Below are 22,310 nucleotides of genomic sequence, written 5' to 3'. Positions count from 1 at the left end.
TCTTTGTCTCGAGCTCTCTATTTTTGCATTGCTTTTAGGTTATGCCACAAACGCAGCATAATTAGTTCCATTCTGCAAACAGCAACACATTTCTGTTTTTACTTTTAACCGAAAGACAAAACACAGAGCTTCGAGGGGAATGGCCGTTCACAGCACAGATGGATTTGTAATACTGTTCTTCACAGTATGAGTAACAGAGGTCTCGAACCGAAACACTCTTAGCAGATGAAGTGACATGTTGGCTGCTGTCTGCCAACCCTTAAGCTAAAACACCCCTATACCAGCTTTCACATGCTGTTGCCCAAGAAATTGTGATGGAAACTATATAAACACCGCTGTAAAGAACTGCCTGAGAAAGAAAATCTGAATGACTAAACATGCCTCCTAAAATAACCATCAAGTGTTTTTGTATTTGTGTATTACATTTCAAGGTCTTTTATGTACTTTCTATTTCTAGTGTTTTTATTACATTTTATTTAAGGAATAAAACATGCAAATGCAAATATTTTTGTAAAAATGTATTTCACATATATAAAGTGTGTGTGTGTGTAAAATGCATGCAATCGTTTTTATCATTGATTTAGTACAATGACAAATAAAAGGTCATATTTTAATTACGGAACAACATTTTGTCTTTATGATATCACACTTACTGTTAAATACAGTATAAAAAATGTCTCTTCACATGAAACATATAGCTGCCTTAATATTTTTGAAAGGAGGTCTTTCACAAGGGGATGATAATATTTGGTGGGTTCTTCGCAGGGGCTTCACTAGACCCTTTTTATTTCATTCTGTAAAATACCACTGTGCCCCAGTAAAACATTACTTATAAATCCATATAAATGTCCATAGAGATTTCTGTATACCGACTTGAGAATCATTTTTGCTGATAATATTCCAACAATCAAATCATGTGTTTTCGATCATTTGTTTAGACTTGCAAATGAATCACTATTTTGACCGGTCAAACGGGTCTGAATCTGTTTGCAGTTCGGTTTGATTCATTTGGACACTTCAGTCATGGACTGAATCATTTCAGAGGTGCTTTTGATGCTTTTTCACATCAAAATACTAACAGGGTATTTTATAAGACATAAAACAAAAGAGCACTTGATGAGGAGGATACTTACAATCCAATGTAGGAAAAAAAATAGCAAATGTCTGTCATTTATTAATTTACATCCGAAACAGTACCCAAAAAAGTTGGGTCACAACTTTTTTTTTTTTTTTTAATGAATTTTTGGCATTTTATGTCTTTATTTCGATAGGACAGTATTCATAGCTTTCAGTCACGAGACCGGCTCGAAGACCTAGAGGGCAAAACATCCATATAACTGCAACACAAGCCTGTCAATTTTCCATCTGTTTCCAAGCCGCAAATATTTAGATCACCTCTCAAAAGAATAAAACAAAGACATGTGAACAAAATGCAAGTTTTATCCATTTGCAATCCATATTATATGCACCTGCCGCAATATTTCAATCACTCAACAGTGTGACAAAACGTTGTGAAAAACAAAAAAGTGCCTTAATGTATTTAAAACAAAGTGATATTAAGTGATATTAAAAGAACCAAGTACACACCTGATTATGCTTACTTCATACAGGCAAGCAGATGAGCCCGGAATATGAACGTTGCTAAATGCTTAATGGTTCCGTGTTTTTAAAATGTTTATAATGGTTTTCTGGGAAACCATTTAATGTGAAACTTTGCGTGTTGCGTTTATATTCTGTGTTCATCTGCTTGCCTGTACAAAGTATGCATCATCAGTAAGGTGTATACTTAATTTCGCATTTTCATATCAGCATTTTACTTTATTACTAATTGCAAACACCAGTTATTGTTACCGCGTAACAATAACTGGTGGTCAGTGGGGCAAAACTTTTTTTTGCCCTCCAGGTGGGTGTTCCTATAAGGGTGTGATGTCACAAGAAAACTATCAAGAGATAGTGATAGGAAGTGAAGTGGGAGAGAGAGAGAGAGGGATGAGATCAGGAAAGGTCCGCGAGGCTATCGGCACCAACAGATCACACTTATTTGGTGGGGGTTTGTGAGATAGTACTGATGAAAGGCTAGATGCAACCCTGGTCCTTGGCATAGCAAAAGTTTGAAAATCCCTGTTCTGCAACCATATAATAGCTTTGAGAGAGGAACAGACCCACATTCAAATTATTTACAGCATTGATTCTTTGTTAATTGTACTATCTTATGATGGTTTTATGGTGCATTTGTGTTCTTTTAGAAAGCTCTATTCCCACGGTATTTGCAGAGAAAAGCACAAACTTCCTCCTTTTGTGCTTCACAGAAGAAATCCAAACAGGTTTACAAAGACATAGAGGAACATAACTGAAAAATGTATATCTGTTCAATTAAAAGTTAAAAGTTTCAGGTCTAGCTGCAGGATTCTGTGAGACTTGACAGTGTCTGGCCTCATTGGGTTTGGCTATGGAACAGAAGCTTATGTCATGCTTGGTCTGTAGCTCCTCTAAATAGAGAAAAACAGGATACGTGGGGGCCCTTCCTACTTTATCGCTCTTTCTTAACACCCGCCATCTCTCTGGGGTCAGACAGCACTCTTCCACACTCGCACAGGCCGCAGAGACCGACCTGACCGCTCCACACATCAAAGAGTCTGATTCCAGATATCCATCAGCAACCACACCCTTGCGTCCGCTCCATGTATCTCGGAGGCAAACTTGACCTTGTGTGCTTGTGTTGGTGAGCAGTAACCGATTCTAGTCCCGAGGTGGTTTTGTGCCCAGCTGGCTTATGTCATAGCCGCTATATCTTTATGACCTCACGCCTGGAGGAAACTACAGTCGCACAGACACTACGATAAGGCCGCTGTCATCACAACAGTTGTGTTGTGGTCATGCTGATGTACGTCAGAAAAAACAACAGTCCCTATAAACAGAAAAACTTTCTCATCAGGGTGTGTTTTGTGATTCAGGGTGTTTTAAAATGGCTTAGTCAGTGCGACCAAAAATGGACAGATGAGTCTTTATTTTTGGCTTTGTCTGTTGTGATATTTCAGCAGGAGCGTTTTAAGTGGTGTTAAGTTTTCTGCCATTTAAAGGCATGGAGCCGAGAGCTCCTGAGGCCTTGTGGGGGACCTCACAGTTTGACAGCTGGTTCCTGCTAGACATTATCGACCATATAACCACAGACTACATGACTGTGGCTTCACTGGGCTTGAGACATGTGGTGGCCAAACAAACAAAACACATTTCTATACAAACACAGGTTTTTTTTTTTTTTATATGCTCAGCCATATTTTTTCAAATACAGGTGTACACAACCGCACAAAATCAAATTATATTCAGTTAAGGCACACATACTCACGTTCACGAACTTTGGTGAGTGTCGCCATGCTAAACCTAACCCTCAGAGGCAGAGAAGTTAAAGAGATGGGCACTTCTGAGGTTTGAGCTCTTTAAAAAGACATGACCGAGCACCACCATAATTACATGGGCCATAATTGATATGGCCCAGAACATGTAGAGGCAAAAACCAAAGCAGAAAAAACTAACTTTGCATTTAATTCAGTCTTTTTGTTTTCAATTTAATTTTAATGTATATTTTATCATTTGAAACAGTTGATAACTGTTATAATTGCCTGCATATTTAAGTGTAAAGTGAATCAAATATCCACCTTCATGATTCAAATCTATGATATCTGAAGCATTTATTCCTGATATGAATGTTTTTCCAAACAGGAATTTGACAATAATTCCAATGGAATGTTGATTAACACCGCAGCATGACTCTTCACATCCTTATCTAACCGGAAATGTTTCCTAGTTTACCTCTTCCTCTTACTCACTTCTTCCTCTATTCCTCCTCTTCCTCTTACTCACTTCTTCCTCTATTCCTCCTCTTCCTCTTACTCACTTCTTCCTCTATTCCTCCTCTTTTTCTCTGCTTCCAGTGTGGTCTGAGATGTCCACCCACTAATATCAAGACAGACGCATTCAAGTATATGAGTGACTCATTAACCTGTTCATACTGCAGAATCATTGTTCGAGAGCCACTTTACTATGAACTCATCATTAGTTGACATTATTTTCAATAGATGGTCTTTAGAAGAATTTTCAGTTCTAAAACCAGTAGGTTTACACCGTACATATAGATTTTTTAAAAAGTGTTTATTGTTTATTTGGTCACACTTTATATTAGGTGGCCTTAACTACTATGTACTTACATCAAAAAATAAGTACAATGTACTTATTGTGGTCATATTGTATTGCAAAACACTTTTGCTGCTAATGAGGTGGGATATGGGTGATGTTAGGGACAGGTTTGGTGGTATGGGTAGGTTTAAGGGTGGGTTAAGGTGTAAGGGATGGGTCAACAGTGTAATTATAAATTTAACTACAGAAACTAATTACAGATGTAATTACATATAGGTATTTTTAAAATATAAGTACAATGTAAAAACATGTATGTACACAATAAGTGCATTGTATCAAATGATTAATTTAAATGTAAGTACATAGTAGTTAAGGCCACCTAATATAAAGTGGGACCGTTTATTTTTATATACACTGTAAAAAGTGGTGACTTGCAATTGTTACCTTGAAACTAAAAAGTAATATATTTAAAATATATTTATTTCATACTAAGTATAGTTCAAATCTACTGACATATCGCTCAAGACTTATTGATATAAACATTTTAATTAAACTTTAGGAGTACTACTTGTGCAAAATACACATTTTTTAATATTAAGTCTAAATGTGTTTTAATGTAACTATTGATGAAGATCGTGTAATATTTGAATAATATCAGTCTTTAAATGCAAGATATTTAAATTTAAAAGAAGTATACTTGCAATAGTTCCACTTTAGCACAATCAAATATACATCAGTATATCTTTAGTTGGACCTCAGCACTATTTCTGCGGAATTAAAGTGCATTTAGTTCAAAATAAGTATTAGTATTAAAATTAGTATACTTTAAACTTTAAAGTATACCAGTTTAGTATACTAAATGTATATATTTTTAATAAGTACATCGATATGTAAATTAATTTGTAGTATAGTTAGCATGAAATAAATGTATTTTAGTATATTTATTTGTGCTATTTCTACCTGATTTAACCCGTAACAATTAGGTTTGCTGGCATAAATGAATTTATATATTTTGGTTCTGCAAAATAATATTTTTGACTTAAACCAGTTCATTTAGATGCCACCATTTTTAAGTTGCCTTTTGTTTTCAATGTATTGTAAGTTGCTTTGGATAAAAATGGAAATATTATTATTTCACATATAAACCCTCGCTTCAAATCCATGCAAAATTTACTGTGCAATTTACAAAAGGTTTATTTGTTAGTTCTTTATCAACTGTCCTTAATCAAAACACCATGAGCTCCAAAGAGTTGTAAGTTATAGTGTTAAGATATGCAAGCAATTTTTCCATTAACACTACTCTTCCATTGCATGCCAAAAAAAAAAAAAAAAAAGAAAACTAGATACTCTAAAAATCTAGGCTCTTATAATCTTCTGCTTATTGCACTTGGGACTGTGACCCAGTTTAGGTAATTGCTCTCTGAAACTTTGTCACAATGATTGTTGCCGAAGACTGATAGGAAGAAGACTGAGTTCAATTTTAGCTCCAGCTGTGCCGTCAATCACAATTTCAGGAATTATTGGCCAGTAGCTTAGACTATGGGACAAAGATGGGCTGCATTTCCTCTGTCAGTTCAACAAAGTGTACAGTATGTCATCCACCGAGAGGAAATGCTGAACAAATGTGTATGTGTGTAAAGAAACAGCCAAGTCAATCGTCACAAGCCCACATGAGCGTACTTGAACTCCACGTGCACGTATGCATGCCTATATATACAGCTCTCTTAAAATGGGGGGTCTCTAGTGTGACGCCCCCCTCACCTGCTGGCTAAATTGATGGCAGATTTCCATGAGCGCAGAGCTGGCTTGTGTATGTGCGTGTGAGGCCCTCAGGAGTCTGGGCGTACAGTCAGAACACATGCGAGAGAAAGAAAGAAGAAGAAAAAGTGTGCCGCAGTCCCAATAGGACCCAAAGGAACATCACTCCATGCAGGCTGGAGACCCAAAATCACAGCTGTGGAGTCAGCTGAGCAACCTCTCGCTGAAGGACATTTTCCTGAAAGAACTTCTGTCAGCACCATCAACGTAACAACTGTGGAATCATGTAGTGAAATAATAGAAATATGAGCTCAAATCCAAAATTTTAGAAGTGACATCAAACATCAAAACATGAAATTTACAATAGACAACATGAGTTTCAGTGATTAGTTGTTCAGACGGGGTTCCCTAAAACCTCTGACCAATGAATTTCCATCCCTTTTCCAGTCATTCTTAGAAATTTGTAAAAAAAGAAAAAAAAAGTATAGAGATTTTGTAGAAAATGTATTTTAAAATTTAAAGATTACATTCCCTGTTAAAAAACATGACAGGTGGTTTGAGCTGGTCCTTAGTTGGTCCTGAGCTGGTTTAAGGTGGTCATGTGCTGGTCCTAAGCAACTAGGTCCTACTCAGGACCAGCTCATAACCAGCTCAGGACCATCTTAAACCAGCTCATGACCAACTATGGACCAGCTTAAACCAACTCAAACCAGCTGCCATGCTTCAAAACATAAGCAGCATACGCTGTTTTTTTCAACAGGGATATTTAGAGACTATGAATAAAACTTCAGCTTTAACCGTTTTAAACAATTCCATGATATTTCCAGATTTTTCATGGCAGTGGGAACTCTGGTTTGAGATCTGGCATACAAATTTTACACTTGATTTATATATACATATTTGTTTCCAGTTCCTACACATTTTCCATTTCAAAATTCCATACTTTTCCAGATTCAAATTTGCAGACTTCTCTGTAGATTCTTCAGACCGTGTTTAACATCTGATAAAGACATAGATTTGCTTACGGTAAAGTTTTGCATAATGAAAACATGTGCTTTAAATTCATTAAGTCATGTTAAAATAATCACTAAATTTGAGCACTTTGACACTTTGCTTGTATGATACATTAATATTTAATTCTGGATTTTTCCAAATTTATCAAGATCTGCAGATTACTAAAATCAATTTCCATACTTTTCCATACGGCATAGGAACCCTGTTCCAATATAGAAGTAGTCTTTTAGAAAAAACAAGCAGTCCACACAAAGTAAACCTCTTTTGCTTCACTATTCAGGGACAAGTTTATTTAACTATGTACAATAAGGTAAATTTAATTAATTTAATTACAATTAACTATGCTGACAGCTGCTCAGACATGCCTCATCATCTCCACGTGAGAGGCATCATATATCGCCAGTCAATTTATTTGCAAACACTAATATATGGACTCAAGCTCAATCTGTGTAGTTAAGGAACTTATCATATGAGTGCTTTTTTCCCTTGTCTGTGGTGTTTTATTGTACGGTCTGGGCAGTACTGGATGTCCTGGGTATAGTTAAGCTGTCCCACACAGGAATTTACCTTAAGAGGCCCATTTATTTATGAGAGAGAATAACAAACATTTGGATCAGAATGAGGTAGCCGCTATGCCTGTGCAGACAGATGGACAAACTGCGACAGGTTGTACTCATGATAAAGCTAATGCTGTGATGATGAATTCATGTCCATATTTTCACATTTTATTCATATTTTTTTCTATTTTTATTTATTACATTTTCAGAGATTTGGATCAGGCCTGGATCTATTCAAGCAAGTGTGACATACAACACTGAGCCTCCCCTAAGTGCAAAGAGGAGTGCAGCACTCAGAAAAGGCATTAGGACTGAATCCAGGTGCGTGATGAAACCAAAGCCTTCATAGTTTTCCAGCAAAATATCTTTGTAAAGAAACACTAAAATATTTTCTGTTTGCCAGCTTAAAGATCTGCTGTTTCTCTTATAGCTTTTGATAAAATGTGTGCATGGGGATAATGCTGAGATAACGTTTGAATGAGGGAATTCAGGGATTTGGTACCACACAATATCACTGCATTACTCATTTGCCATCATTTATCTCCCCAGAGGAAGTCCATTTTCTGCCAGTACATTCCTCCTAAAGCTTTCTGATTTACTCAACTGGCGATCGCTGCAGAGCCCATCTGGAGAGCGAGGAGGAAGCCTGCTCCTTATTAAAACCGTCTTTTATCGCCTTTTTACAGCTGAAAAAAATAACCAGATGTTTCTGAATCTGAGCATTATAGTAAAGAGGTTTTCACCAGAGAACAAGAAACGCATCGCTCTTGTCTGCCCTGAAGGTGACTCCATGGAAATGCTTGTAGATTCTCCTCCTCCTCCTCTCACTCCCGTTACAACGAAGACGATATTTGAACCCCAATCCAGAGGTTTCTTAAATGTTAAAAAGTCCCTTGCCATACTGACCAAATGCATTTTCAAGACTCTGAATGAGATTTAAACTTTAAAGGTTAGTAATTTTTTTAAATTTTCTACAGTTTATTATGAAAGGCACTTATGCTCACCAAAGCTGAATTTAGTTACACTTTAATACAATAAGGAGAGAAATATTGTGAAATATTATTACAATTTGAAATAAATGTTTTCTAATTTAGTATATTGTAAAATTTTGTTTATTCTTATGATGGCTAAAGCTGAATTTACTGCAGACATCACTTGTCTTTAGTGAAATCTTTTGTAATGTCTTTACTGACACTTGATCAATTTAATGCACCCTTGTTAAATACAAGTATTGTAAAAAAAAAAAAATGTACTGACTCCAAACTTTACTTCATACTTTTTACTATGCGATTAACCCATAAGAACCCACGGTGTCACAAACACTGGTGATTATCTGGAAAGGTCTTTTTAAAGCATTATCCCACACTTTCAACTCAGGAAGTCCCTAGTGACATATAATGAACACCCAGGTTCAGTCTTGGGACAATGTGTGCATTTCCAAAATGATGTCCTGTCTGGTTAGCACATGTTGCAGTGTCAGCAATTTTAAAAAATGCTTGTTTTTGTTACTAAAGGTATGTTTCAACCCATGCAACAATTCTAATATTATAATAACATATCCTAGATTACTGTTAACCTGATTTTAATACATTTCTTGAACAAATTGATATAAAACAAGTTACAAAGATATTGTGGTGACACATATGTCACATCGGGCTATTAACCTTATAAAAGTAGATGGAATTTTGATGTGACGTATTTGTTACATTAAAGGCATAGCTCACCCAAAAATTAAAATTTAATGTTTATCTGCTTACCCCAAGGGCATCCAAGATGTAGGTAACTTTGTTTCTTCTGTAGAACACAAAGGAAGATTTTTAACTCAAACCATTGCAGTCTGTCAGTCATATAATGGCAGTCAATGAGACTCACGGCTTTGAGAGAAAAAAAAAACATACACAGACAAAACCAAATTAAACCCTGCGGCTCGTGACAATACACTGAGGTCTAAGTCACCTACATCTTGGATGTCCTTGTGGTAAGCAGATTAACATCAAATTTTCATTTTTGGGTGAACTATCCCTTTCAGAAAAATGGTAATGAGCTGCTCAATTAATTTAGCTGATTCAATTATTTTAGTGTTATATATTTTCTGCTGCTCATTTCAAAGCACATTTTAACAAATCTGCGTCCACGTTTAACATGTTGACCTCCAGTGTGAGGTAGTTGTTTATCTTTATTTAGTTTGCACATTTTCGAGTTGAATTTTTTACAAAAATTAATTTTACAATTTCAAATTAATTTCTGGTTAAACCATATAACTGAAAAGGTAGAATTTTGATATGTTACAAAAGAGTTGTTGTAAAACTTAATGGTCACAGTTATGTGGTTTTGAAATATATTATGGCAAAGCAAACAAAATACAAAAACTGTATTACTTCTGAAAAAGGTTTTTGTTTTATCTTCCCAGAAAAGTAATCATTTTGATATATGTTGTGGAAAAGCAAATATACAGAAAAAAATAGGAATCTTTTGTAACATAAATGGCTTACTGTCACTTCTGAACAGTTTATTGCTACCTCACTCAATAAAGTATTAATTTTTTTAAATTCGTATTGACCTCAACCTTTTGAACTGTAGTGCATGTAAATATTTATATATCTTTATTAATCGGCAGATTTTTGTATGCATCTAAAGACTATGAATTTGATATGCGTAGGTCGTATATCTTCAACAGCAAAGCAGAAAAAACAGGATGAGAGTGAGAAGGAGAGACAGAAAAAAAGGGCAGGTATTTGCCAGATGCTGGTCTCAGGATGTCCTGGGCACAAGAGAAGACACAGAGAGAGAGTAACAGAGGAAACACAGGGGCAATTTCCTGTGCTGCCAACAAAATCAGAATCCAAATGAAATGATTTTTTCCTATGCAAATCTTTCTTCCTTTTGCATCGGATGTGCTTGTGCTTGAGGATCCATTACTTAATATATTGATGTTTACAGTTCATTGTCTGTAAGATAAATAAAAATATCCGAGTCCTCAGGTCTCTACTCTCATTCTGAAGAACACCAGGGAGTTTACCAGAAACAAACAAAAGGAAACAGAAAATACAGGTCTGTCATCCAAGGACCATTTCCCTTCGGTAGACACCACTGCACACTCACAATACACATGTATAAAGTCAAATCTCTCTATTTCTGTGTCTCTCCCACATACATACAGTATAAAAGACAGTTTGTCCTGACCTCATATTTTACCACAATGAATTTTCCGATTGGATCTCATGGGACAAACTTCAGCACAGTGCCAGTTATGCCTTTTCCATAATACTAAAGCAAAAGGAAAAGATGAGGAGGGTTTTTATTTTCCCCTTGTCATCTAAAAAATACAACCCTGAGACAGCGGGAGGTCAGCGGTAGAATCAATGGCTGCAAGTCTGAGTTCAAATGTCAATTCCAAATATGAAGGATCGGATTTTTATGCAACAATGGCTTTATTTTGCCTGAAGGGAATGACAGATAACTGTTGTAAATCAAAGCCCTTTTCTGTATCGCAACAATCACAAAATGAGCTTTACTGCCAGCTGTCGTGATCATTTTTCAAGAGTTCTCCACTTAAACACTTATATGAGATTTACAAACACAACTAAGTTTCTATATTTCACCCTAGATGGGTTTGTCTGTCTTTTCTTCCGTGCAAACAGACTGTGCAAAACAACATCAGAGTCACTTTCCCCTCTCCTAATAACTACCAGCTCTGTGGCTGTGCTTCAATTCTCTCCAAGACCGACCGACTTTCAGATCAGAGATCTTCTCACTGACTCTACAACTCTGTGGTGGTTCCGTAGTGAAAATAAACAGGGATTTGCATACAAAAACAAACAAAAATGCTAAATTAATGAACAAAAAAGCAGAAAAGTCCAGCAATGGACAAATAAAGAAATGGGAACAGCTTTAGGCAGAAGCCCACAGATCCAAAGTCCTCCTTAGGCCTCTGCCTGCAAAAAGCATGAGTTAGAGAGGCTTATGTAAGCATGTGGTGGAAATATTACCCACCGTCTTCATCTGTTAACACAACACCCCCATCTCATCACCACTGACCTCTGTATGTTCTTTTCTCTGTGCTATTTTATTTCGCCCTGAACTCATATAAAGTACATTTTTGACATGCAGAAGGATTTACACAAAAAGACAGTTTAAAAGTTTAAAAAACATAAAAAGACAGTTTAAAGATTTACAAAACTTAATATCAGATATCAAATGATTATTTTTTGAATGTCTGAACATATCAGATTTCTTTACAGAAAACAATTTCAGTTTATTAGCTGCTAATTTACCATTAATTTCATGACATAAATTATCTCATAATACAAACAGCTGTGAACTACTGAACCAAGACCCCCTGGCGTAATGCGAAGAATTTCAGTTAAAGAGTCTGTGCCAACCCAGTGCTCATGACCCAACAAAGAAATCATATCCACAGCAGATGTTTTTTATGAGGAACTCAGTATGCTGCTGTCAAGGTGAAACGTTTCTGCTGTGGAAATCAATTAGAGTCTCTGCTCTCCAGATGTGGAACCATTGGCAGGTATAAGTGATTTTTTTCTGAGCTCCTATTCATAAGTCTGACCTGTTTTAGGGGATACTGTGGTCTGGAATTAAAAGATGGCAAAACAGGTAGTGGACTAATTGTCTGAAATCATCTAGAAACAAGGTCAAGGCCAGCATCTTCTGGATCTAATGTGCTTTTGGCCAATTGTGGTTTTGCAGGGCTGGGGTTTGTTTGTATTTGCAAGCGCCTGATACTTTAGAATGTTAGGGAAGAAATACTCAAATAGCACGCGATGCAAAAAATCTGTTAGATCAACAACAAAAGAACAAAAAATATTAGCAGAGCCTTTGATATGACTCACAAAAAGATAAAATGCCATTCCACCATTCTCTCTCCGTGACTCAGATATTTGTACTATGACAGGCATCACATACCGAATAAATGTAATTTTTAAACAACATGTTGTTTTTTATGCAAATTATAAAAAAAAATAATTTTGATGGAAAAACATAAGATGGATAAAGCAGCACCTGCTTCATATCACAAACACATCTGTCTGATTTTGTAAAAAAAAAAAAAAAGTCAATGCACATCTGTTTCATCAGACAAATTGCACCTTAATTACATAAAAAACACTTTTTTTTAGATATTTGCTTAGTTTTTTTTTTTTTTTTACAGTTATTGTATGAGCTAATTAAACATACCAGTGTAGGTTTATTCTGTTTTGATGTGTACATTTACATTAAACACTATTAATTATACAATTTTTGTTTGCATGAGTGATATGGTTTGTTTGAAATTTGTATTAAATTTGAGAGTGAGCCCTATAGAAAAAGCAATCACATAATCTCATCAAAACCAGACATCAAGAAGTAGGTCAGGACAGAAGATAGGAACTTCAATAGAAAAAACTTCACGACAAAGATGGGAAGTAAAGTAGGCTATACAAAAATTGAATGCAATCAAGAAATCAATCATTTCCTTTGCGGTATGAAAAGTAATAGGCTACATTGCATTCAACTGTATTGTGAGTAGCGTAAACTTTCTTACCTTACTGGAGAAGTGGCATTGGACTTTATTGAGCGAAGTTCTGGAGTGCTCCGTCCCGAGGACAATCAAAATACTCTTACAGATGTAAGTCCTTTTGTAAACTTCTTGGAAGTTGTGTCCTGCTTCCAAAGCGATCGCTAAACCGCTAAATCACTCTCTGTATCTGTATCCTATGCACTGGAGAGCGCGCAACAGTAACAGAACCTCAAGACAATCGAGTCGCGAGTGCGCGAGGAGTGGGCAAGAGCTTACGCCTACTGTATTCTCTCCCTCCCACTGTTTAGCTCTAAGTATAGTTTAGTGTATAAGTATGGTACAGTTTGGCATAAAACTATCATTACAAGACATAATACAATACAATGTCTTAGATGTAGGCTACATTGAAATATTTCCTGTTTATTAACATTTCCATACACTAGCCTAGGTTACACTCAAATGTTTATAATAAGTGTTAACCCTCATGTTCTGTTAAGATTTACTTACTTTTGTAAGCTTGGGATTCCAGAGACCCCAATGATGTCATAAAATAATTATGTCATGAACCTGATGATATTTTTCTTTCAAGCTATTTTAATATTGGCTATTACATTTCATAAAACTCATTAGGAAAATGTTATTCAAATATTATAGTTTTTCCCACAAAGTATTAGTACAAATATAATTATCCATTGTAGTTGTTTCTGTAAGGGGTCAAACATCACAAAACGATAAAAGAAATCAAAATAATTAACTTGGAGGAGTTTTTTATATATAGGCCTATACAGTTAATCCCTCATTACAATACGCCATCGCAGTAAGAACATATTAATATTATTCACAAGGGATTTTACACCATTGTCTTCAGATTTAGATTTGGAGATTAAGCAAAAAAATATTAACTGAAACTGAAACACAATGATAGTCTGTTTTAGGATGGTCTGGAAAGTTAAATAAGGGATTTGGCTAAAATGGGGGAGTAAAATGGAAAATTCAGGATCTGGGACATCAAAGCAGCCCTCTTTCTAAATTACTATTTGAATGTCTGTTCAAAAATAGCTGGCCAAAAGAAGGCTTTAACAACTATGATTGGTAAACCATTGCACTGAAGGGTCCGTGAGAATGGTTTTATGCTGGCTTTAATGATAAGTGATGCTCCAGGATGTATTTCCCCTCTGTGCATTGTATTAACAGATAACACACTATAATTTAGGAAATAATCGAGAATGAAGGAAAACATGGTTTCCGTTTCAATAAAACACTCAGCAAAAGATAGGCTGAGTCAGTTTTGGCATTAGCTTATCATCTGAAGACAGGATCTTCACTTGCACTTGTACTGTAGGTCTTGAAATTCCCCAGGTGATGTGTTTCTTTGTGTAACGTCTTGTTCTGAGAAAATCTTGAAATAAGTACATATCATTTTTTGTGTATTTCTAAATAGGTATGATGCATCCCAAATATATTTTATACAACAGCAACAAGTTGGGGAAAGTTACTTATAAAAGTAATGCATCACAGTATTTCGTTGCTTCCTTGAAAATTAAGTAATTGTGTTCATTTGTTACTTTTTATGGAAAATAATGTGTTACATTAATTTTGTGTTACTTTTGCGTTACTTTGATAATATATAGCGATAGAGACTCGAACATCTAAGGTCACATTTTTAAAGTGTTACCTATTGATTCAACCACTTATTTATATTACATATGATCTGTATATTCATTTAAAATAAATGCTTTATAATAATTGTAAAACTAAACGTGCTTGTGTGTAATGGATTAATATTATTAAAGCCAGACAATTTTGTTGGATTTTTTTTTTAGGGTACTTCAAAGTGACTTTTAATTTGTAGGAAGAGAAACTAGGGGAGTGACTTTTGTTTTTCGTCAGACATGTGTCACTTTGCTCACATCTGATTGGTCCAACTTCAGTTTGAGATTTATTACCCAGAACAAACTGTAGGTTGTGCAGTGTAAGTTATTATGGCAACGAATGCAGCTAAAAGCCAAGACACTTTCATGGTACCTAAAACCCAAAATTGGTGCAAATTGGTGCAAACTAAACTGAAATTTACCTGGCTAGCCAGCTAATCCAGCTTCATGGTACAGATCCCTGATTTCTCTCAATATGAGGACAGGGGAGCTGTCAGTCAATAAATTGGAAAAGTAACTGTTGTTTATTTAGATATTTTCTTGTAAATTTAAAAATAATGTGTTACTTCACTAGTTACTACAAAAAGCAATTGGATTATGTTACTTTTAATGCCTAACCCCCAACACTGGCAACAAGTAACTGCATCTCATTGAATCACTCACTCAGTCATCTCATTCGAAATGGATTCATTCAAGAAGAAAACACCACTATACTCCAGACCAGTACTTATTCAGTAGTATCTTTTGTTATATTAAAGCAATACTGCTGAATATCAAAGGTCTGTTTTAGAGCTTATCTTATTCATTACAATAGTACTCTTGCTATTGTGATATTTCTTAAATATTATTATATTATACATTTTGTCTGATTTAATGTCTGTCCAGTCTCAATTGCTAAGTCAAAATCTCGAAAAAGCAACCTCTTGCCAGGCCAAAGCCTCTTCTTATCTACAGGTACATCTAAAAAAATTAGAATATCGTGAAAAAGGTCAAATATTTTTTGTCACTCATTTCAGAAAGTGAAACCCATATATTATATAGATTCATTACACATAGTGTGAAATATTGCAAGCCTTTATTTGTTGAAAGTTTGATGATTATGGCTTACAGATAACGAAAACCCAAAATTCAGTGTTTCAGAAAATTAGAATATTACATAAGATCAATAAAAAAAAGATATTTTAAACAGAAATGTCAGGCTTCTGAAAAGTATGTTAATTTCTATGCATTATGTTCATTTTCTCAATACTTGGTTGGGCCTCCTTTTGCATGAATTACTGCATCAATGTGGCGTGGCATGGAGGCAATCAGCCTGTGGCACTGCTCAGGTGTAATGGAAGCCCAGGCTGCTTTGATAGCGGCCTTCAGGTCATCTGCATTGTTGGTCTGGTGTCTCTCATCTTCCTCTTGACAATACCCCATAGATTCTCTATGGGTTTCAGGTCAGGTGAGTTTGCTGGCCAATCAAGCACAGTAACACCATGGTCATTGAACCAGCTTTTGGTACCTTTGGCAGTGTGGGCAGGTGCCGAGTCGTGCTGGAAAATGAAATCAGCATCTCCATAAAGCTGGTAAGCAGAAGGAAGCATGAAGTGCTCTAAAATCTCCTGGTAGATGGCTGCGTTGACTGTGGACTTCAGAAAACACAGTGGACCAACACCAGCAGATGACATGGCAGCCCAAATCATCACTGACTGTGGAAACTTCACACTGGACTTCAAGCAACATGTATTCTGTGCCTCTCCACTCTTCCTCCAGAATCTGGGACCTTGATTTCCAAATGAAATGTAAAATTTACTTTCATCTGAAAAGAGGACTTTGGATCACTGAGCAACAGTCCAGTTCTTCTCCACAGCCCAGGTAAGATGCTTCTGATGTTGTCTCTGGTTCAGAAGTGGCTTGGTAGCCCTTTTCCTGAAGACGTCTGAGCGAAAGTGAAAGTGAAGTGACATATGGCCAAGTATGGTGACCCATACTCGGAATTCGTGCTCTGCAATTAACCCATCCAACGTGCACACACACAGCAGTGAACACACACCCGGTGGTGACTCTTGATGCACTAACTCCAGCTTCAGTCCACTCCTTGTGAAGCTCTCCTAAGTGTTTGAATCAGCTTTGCTTGACAGTATTCGTTGCAATCGCTTTCTTATGTGCAAATTCTTCCTTCCAGTCAACTTTGGATTTAATATGCTTTGATACAGCACTCTGTAAACAGCCACCCCTTTCAGTAATGACCCTCTGTGACTTATCCTCTTTGTGGAGGGCGTCAATGTTCATCTTCTAGATCACTGCCAAGTCAGCAGTCTTCCCCATTATTGTGGTTTCAAAGAACAAGAGATACCCAGAATTTATACTGTAGGGATGGTCATTAATTGAAACTCAAATGTAAATATTCTAATATTTTGAGATACTGATTTTTGACTTTCATGAGCTGTAAGCTCTAATCATCAAAATTAAAACAAAAAAAAAGTTTTGAAATGTTTTACTTTACATGTAATGAATCTAAAATATATGAAAGTTTCACTTTTTGAAATAAGTTACAAGAAAAAAGATGTACCTGTATGTCTGGATATAATGGTGACCCCTAGTGCTAAAATAAATCACTGCATACCTTCCCCTTCTTTGACTTAGGGTCTTTAAACACTTTATTGATTTATAGCCCTATCTAAAATATTAAATGACTAGAGCGTAATAAATCCCGTGTGCTGCAGCACCACGCGACCGGAGGCACGTTACCAAGTAAAGGCCTTATACCAGTGCACTGAATTTATCAAACGCGCTCTGCCAAGAGAACGGTGCTTTTATGGACCTTCAGGCGATCCATACATCTGCTACTCGCGAGTCGCGCAGCGGGGTCAACTTCAACATTCACGGGTCTCCAGTCTCTGACACGAGTCAAAATGCGTTTACGTCGGATTATCATCTGTCTGGTACTGACTGTGTGGTGCGCGGAGGGCAGCGATGTGCTCGAGCTCGGAGACTCGGACTTTGACCTGAGCGCAGCCATGCATGAGACTCTGCTGGTGGAGTTCTTCGCACCTTGGTATGTCCCAGATAAGATGTATTTGTTATAATTGTATAAACGTATAATTCCATCTGAAGCCAGGTTGTAGTTTGGTTGTAATGAACTATTATTACAGCGACCAGAGCGTAAGTTGGGGTTTTCTTGTTTATGTCTGGACTATGTAGAACATGACATGACAATGGTTGTTAATGCATGAAGTGCATAAATCTAAATTATTATCTATTGAGGTGCATGAACCAAAATGATGATGCAAATGCACAGTTCTCTCATTTAAACAATAGCATTAGAGATTTTCTCCATAAGATCTGTCTGAAGCTGAAACTATCTAGTTGCCATTGCAGTTAAATAGTACAATGCCCTTATTAATCATTAATATCCCTGGTATGATGTTACCACAGGTGTGGTCATTGTCAGCGGCTTGCTCCTGAATATGAGGCTGCTGCCACAAAGCTGAAAGGGACACTGCCTCTGGCAAAGGTGAGGAGTGATGGACACACCAGTTCCTATTACCTAGCTCAAATCTTTAGCCTCCCTTATGTTACGCAGATGAGTTAGTCTGCAAGATTATGTTTTTATATATGCTTATTGAATGTGTCTCTTTCCTGATGTTTGATCAGGTTGACTGCACTGTGAACTCAGAGACGTGTGAGCGTTTTGGTGTGAATGGGTATCCCACCCTTAAAATCTTCCGCAATGGAGAGGAAGCTGGATCTTATGATGGCCCCAGAACAGCAGGTTGATGTTTTGTTCAAAAGGCAAATATGTCATAACATTAATTTATTTCTGTAAGGGTAAAGCTGAATTTTCTGCAGCCATTACTACAGTATTCAGCGTCACACGATCCTTCAGAAATGTGTTTTATATTGTCGTTATTTTTTGGCTGTAATTATTTTTGCATCTTATGTACCTATAACGTGATCTGAAACAGATGGCATTGTGAGCTACATGAAAAAGCAAGCAGGTCCAAGTTCTGTGTCTCTGCTAAGTGAGGCGGATTTGGATTCTTTTGTCGACAAATATGAGGCCAGTGTGGTGGGTGAGTTGAATTTGTAAAACCTGCCAAAACAACTTAAATTGCTTCTGCAGCAGAAGCTCAAAACAAATTATATTTGACTTCTGCATTCATTTTAATCTCTCTTGGAACTGAAGGAGGCTTAAGTTCTCTCCTTTCATGTTTTGCCCTCTTGTGTCTTTGTTCATGGTTTTGCTCAGGCTTCTTCTCTGGGGAAGACAGTACACAGCTTGCAGAGTTTCTGAAGGTCTCCAGTGCCCTGAGGGACAGCTATCGATTTGCTCATTCCACTGATGTGGGAACAGGCCTGAAATATGGCGTAGATGGAGAGTATGTATGACACAGAGCATGAAGGAAACAACCATTTGAGAAACTGAGTGACTACTGTGATCAGAATTTATTTGCTGTCAGAAGTAGTGCTAACCTAAGAAGGACCTAACTCAAAAATGATATTTCTCAAATATTATGTCATACAGTATGTGATAGGTTAGGTACTTTAAAGGTAAGCTATGATGGTTATACACACATCATATAGGCTATGAAATGTCAGTTTTAATGACTGAAAATGTTAATATTGGGTATATCAAGAAGAACTGTATATTATTAAATGTCTCAAAGATTGTGAGCTTTTTCTTCTCTGTCTTTTCCATTCAGGTGTGTTCTGCTTTTTCGTCCCCCTCATTTAAACAGCAAGTTTGAGGAAAATGTGGCAAAATACACAGAATCCATTTCTTATTCCTCTCTCCGTACATTCATCAGAGGCAATGTGTAAGTTTCTTTTATGCTTGTATATTTTGTGGGTGATTGGTCAAACAGTTGGAACTCCATTTAAAAATGCTATTTGATTTATTGTGATTATGATTCTTGGTCTTGTCGTTTTCATTTCACTCTGCTTTTAGATTTGGTCTCTGTCCACATTTGACCACAGAAAACAGGGACATTCTGAGAGGAAGTGATCTGCTTACAGCATATTACAATGTAGATTACTTACGAAATCTCAAAGGCACAAACTACTGGAGGAACAGGTGAGCACCCAATCATAGGAATATCAGTATATTTGTTCTTTTTATATCTGTAAATTTCTCATTGTCTCTTTCAGAATAATGAAGGTGGCGACACAGTTCCAGGATCAAGGTCTGAGTTTTGCTGTGGCAGATCGACAGGAGTTCCAGGATGAGCTTGAGGAGGAGTTTGGTTTGGGTTCATCTGAGGGAGGAGACATTCCCTTTGTCACAATCCGGACGAGAGAGGGACACAAGTTCTCCATGCAGGAAGAATTCACGTAAGTTTTGCTAAACACTAGTCTATACACACAGTGCTTTTCTGTTTATATCCAGTTAGAAATAAATAGATTTGAGAAAAGGTTTAAGAAGCTCATTCTGTGTTTGGTTCTGTAGGCGAGATGGCAAGTCCTTGGAGAGGTTCCTGGAGGATTACTTTGCTAAAAGATTGAAGCGATATGTGAAATCTGAGCCTGTTCCAGAGTCCAATGATGACCCTGTCAAGGTAAGTGGACCCACAGAGATGTTTATTTTATTTTATTTTTTTTAAGTTTTCTGGTATTCATCACGTGTGTGGTTCCACAGGTTGTTGTTGCTGACACATTTGACGAGATTGTGAATGATCCAGAGAAGGATGTGTTGGTTGAATTTTACGCTCCCTGGTGTGGCCATTGCAAGAACCTGGAGCCCATATACAAGGAGCTTGGAGAAAAGGTTTGTTAACACAATGTGTATATAATATAATGCATTTTTCATCAGAAGCAGGGGTTTTAGAGTCAGTAAGTTGTTTTTAATGTTCATGAAGTAAGTCACTAAGGCTGCATTTATTTGATCAAAAATATGGTAAAATGAATAATAATGTGAAATATTATTAAAATTTAAAATAACTTTTATATTTTAATACATTTATTCCTGTGATGGCACAGCTGAATTTCCAGCATCATTACTTCGGTCTTCAGTGTCACATGATCCTTCAGAAATCATTCTAATATGCTGATTTGGTGCTCAAGAAACATTTATTATTATCAGTGTTATTGTATTGTATATGTATTTTTCCAGGACTTTTTGGTGAATAGAATGTTCAAAAGAACCGCATTCATTTGAAATACTGTTTTTTTTTTACAACATTACAAATGTCTTAATTCAGTGCATCTTGCTGAATGAAAACGTAAATTTTTTTAAATGTATTTTTTTTTATTCTCACTGACCCCAAACAGTAGTATATCCCCAAAATAATGCCACTGTAGGCCCATAATGCTCATTATTTGGATTTTATTTTGTGTTTGTCTTAGCTTTCTGGGGACCCCAGCATTGTAATTGCTAAAATGGACGCCACTGCTAATGATGTGCCCCCAAATTATGATGTTCAAGGGTAACAATCTGTTTCTCTTTATGTCTCTGATCTATTTATAGTTCATTACAACAAACATTCTGTGACATTCAGCTGTTTTTCTTCTTGATTCATCACCTGTTTTGCCTAAACTGCAGATTTCCAACCATTTACTTTGTGCCCTCTGGACAAAAGGACCAGCCACAGCGATATGAGGTGAATATCATCACACAGACACAGAGACAAATTGCTACAATGTTACTTAAACATTTTTGTCCCACAGGGTGGTCGTGAGGTTAGTGACTTCATCACGTTCCTGAAGAAAGATGCCACAAATCCGCTCATCTTAGACGAATCAAGGGATGAACTCTGAACAAAAAATAAGATTCTGAGTTTAACTGGTGGAGAAATACACAAAACCACCTCAGCCAAATATGTCACTCGCACCTGTTCATGACAGCAATCGGCATCATCGAAGCACATGATAAAATGCATCACTTGTAAAATGTTAGTCAATACACTACTGGACACATAAGGAATGTAGTTTATAGTTAAAATACTTTTTTAAATCAGTTATTTTACAATCTGCTGCCAAGTTGCCTCCGTTTTCTTTTATTCTCTGTATTTTATAACAAAATGCACTGCAAATGTGAAATATTCTAATTTACTGTCTTTTTATTTAAAGAGAGACTGTGTTTATAGGTCACTTATCACAAACGTTACTGTAGCATCCTAAACTGTTCCACTGACTGAATGCTTTTAAGTTACCTCACTCCTTACTGCTGGCTTATTTTACAAAATGTTGAAATGTGTTACTGCATTGGTACATTTACACAATTCATAGTCCATTCAGATGTAACTATTAAACTTTGTTTTAAGTCTACAGGATGTGTTAGAGATTCTGTAAGCAGTTGATGACTGTGCAATAACAGTCTATGAAAAGAGTTGGGGTACCTCTACTACCTCCTTATGTCTGTCCATGTCAAATCAAACGTCTGTAAGGGTCTTGGATCGCATCCTCCATCCATACATGTGAGGATGTGAGACGTTAACATCTGCTCCCAGGATAGTAATCTTTTAGAAGTTTGACACTTACTACTTGAGCTGTTTATGTCATCAAAAAGGGGAGTGTTTTGTGCTTGCAGTCATAATAAAGAAATGGACAGACACCTAATTGTGTGTGTATTGTAGCATATTTTTTGTTGAAAATTTGTAGTACTATTCGAAAGGTTACATAGTAAGATGAGTTTAGTTTTTAAATTTTAAACAAAAACAGTTGTATTTAAAATAACATTTTTAATATATAAAAAAT

The 22,310-nt window shown here is 36.4% G+C and overlaps 2 protein-coding genes across 3 annotated transcripts in view; one reads left to right on the top strand and one right to left on the bottom strand.

Moving 5' to 3' along the window:
• Positions 1-13,231, bottom strand: part of LOC306877887 (uncharacterized protein) — a 41,347-nt gene extending 28,116 nt beyond the window's left edge. Inside the window, exons 1-2 of one of the 2 annotated variants that reach the window (XM_079429904.1) lie at positions 13,003-13,229; positions 9,221-9,257 (exon numbers count right to left, since the gene is read on the bottom strand). In XM_079429904.1, coding sequence (XP_079286030.1) covers positions 9,221-9,231 — 11 coding nt within the window. In that variant the 5' untranslated portion in view covers positions 9,232-9,257; positions 13,003-13,229. Of the gene's footprint in view, positions 1-9,220; positions 9,258-13,002 lie in introns of both variants that reach the window. The other variant, XM_079429905.1, reaches the window with a different exon arrangement.
• Positions 13,232-17,439: 4,208 nt separating this feature from the next.
• LOC306877890 (protein disulfide-isomerase A3-like) lies at positions 17,440-22,170 on the top strand. Its single transcript, XM_079429909.1, has 13 exons — positions 17,440-17,673; positions 18,054-18,132; positions 18,273-18,390; positions 18,584-18,691; positions 18,868-18,997; positions 19,322-19,435; positions 19,567-19,692; positions 19,767-19,949; positions 20,065-20,173; positions 20,254-20,382; positions 20,961-21,040; positions 21,157-21,214; positions 21,282-22,170. The coding sequence occupies exons 1-13, from the start codon at positions 17,531-17,533 to the stop codon at positions 21,369-21,371; spliced, it is 1,467 nt and encodes a 488-aa protein (XP_079286035.1). The 5' UTR covers positions 17,440-17,530; the 3' UTR covers positions 21,372-22,170.
• The last annotated feature ends 140 nt before the right edge of the window (positions 22,171-22,310 follow it).

Source organism: Barbus barbus (genome assembly GCF_936440315.1).
Source record: "Barbus barbus genome assembly, chromosome: 12".
NCBI classification, from domain to species: Eukaryota; Metazoa; Chordata; class Actinopteri; order Cypriniformes; family Cyprinidae; genus Barbus; species Barbus barbus.
The sequence above is the reverse complement of the archived record's forward strand: the minus strand, read 5'-3'. Positions and strand labels throughout refer to the sequence as shown.

Bases quoted from the DNA above. Each gene is read 5' to 3' on its own strand.
- LOC306877890 (XM_079429909.1), top strand. From the start codon at position 17,531: ATGCGTTTACGTCGGATTATCATCTGTCTGGTACTGACTGTGTGGTGC. The intron at 17,674-18,053 runs GTATGTCCCAGA...ATGTTACCACAG, and splicing joins GTGGAGTTCTTCGCACCTTG to GTGTGGTCATTGTCAGCGGC. The intron at 18,998-19,321 runs GTATGTATGACA...TTTTCCATTCAG, and splicing joins AAATATGGCGTAGATGGAGA to GTGTGTTCTGCTTTTTCGTC.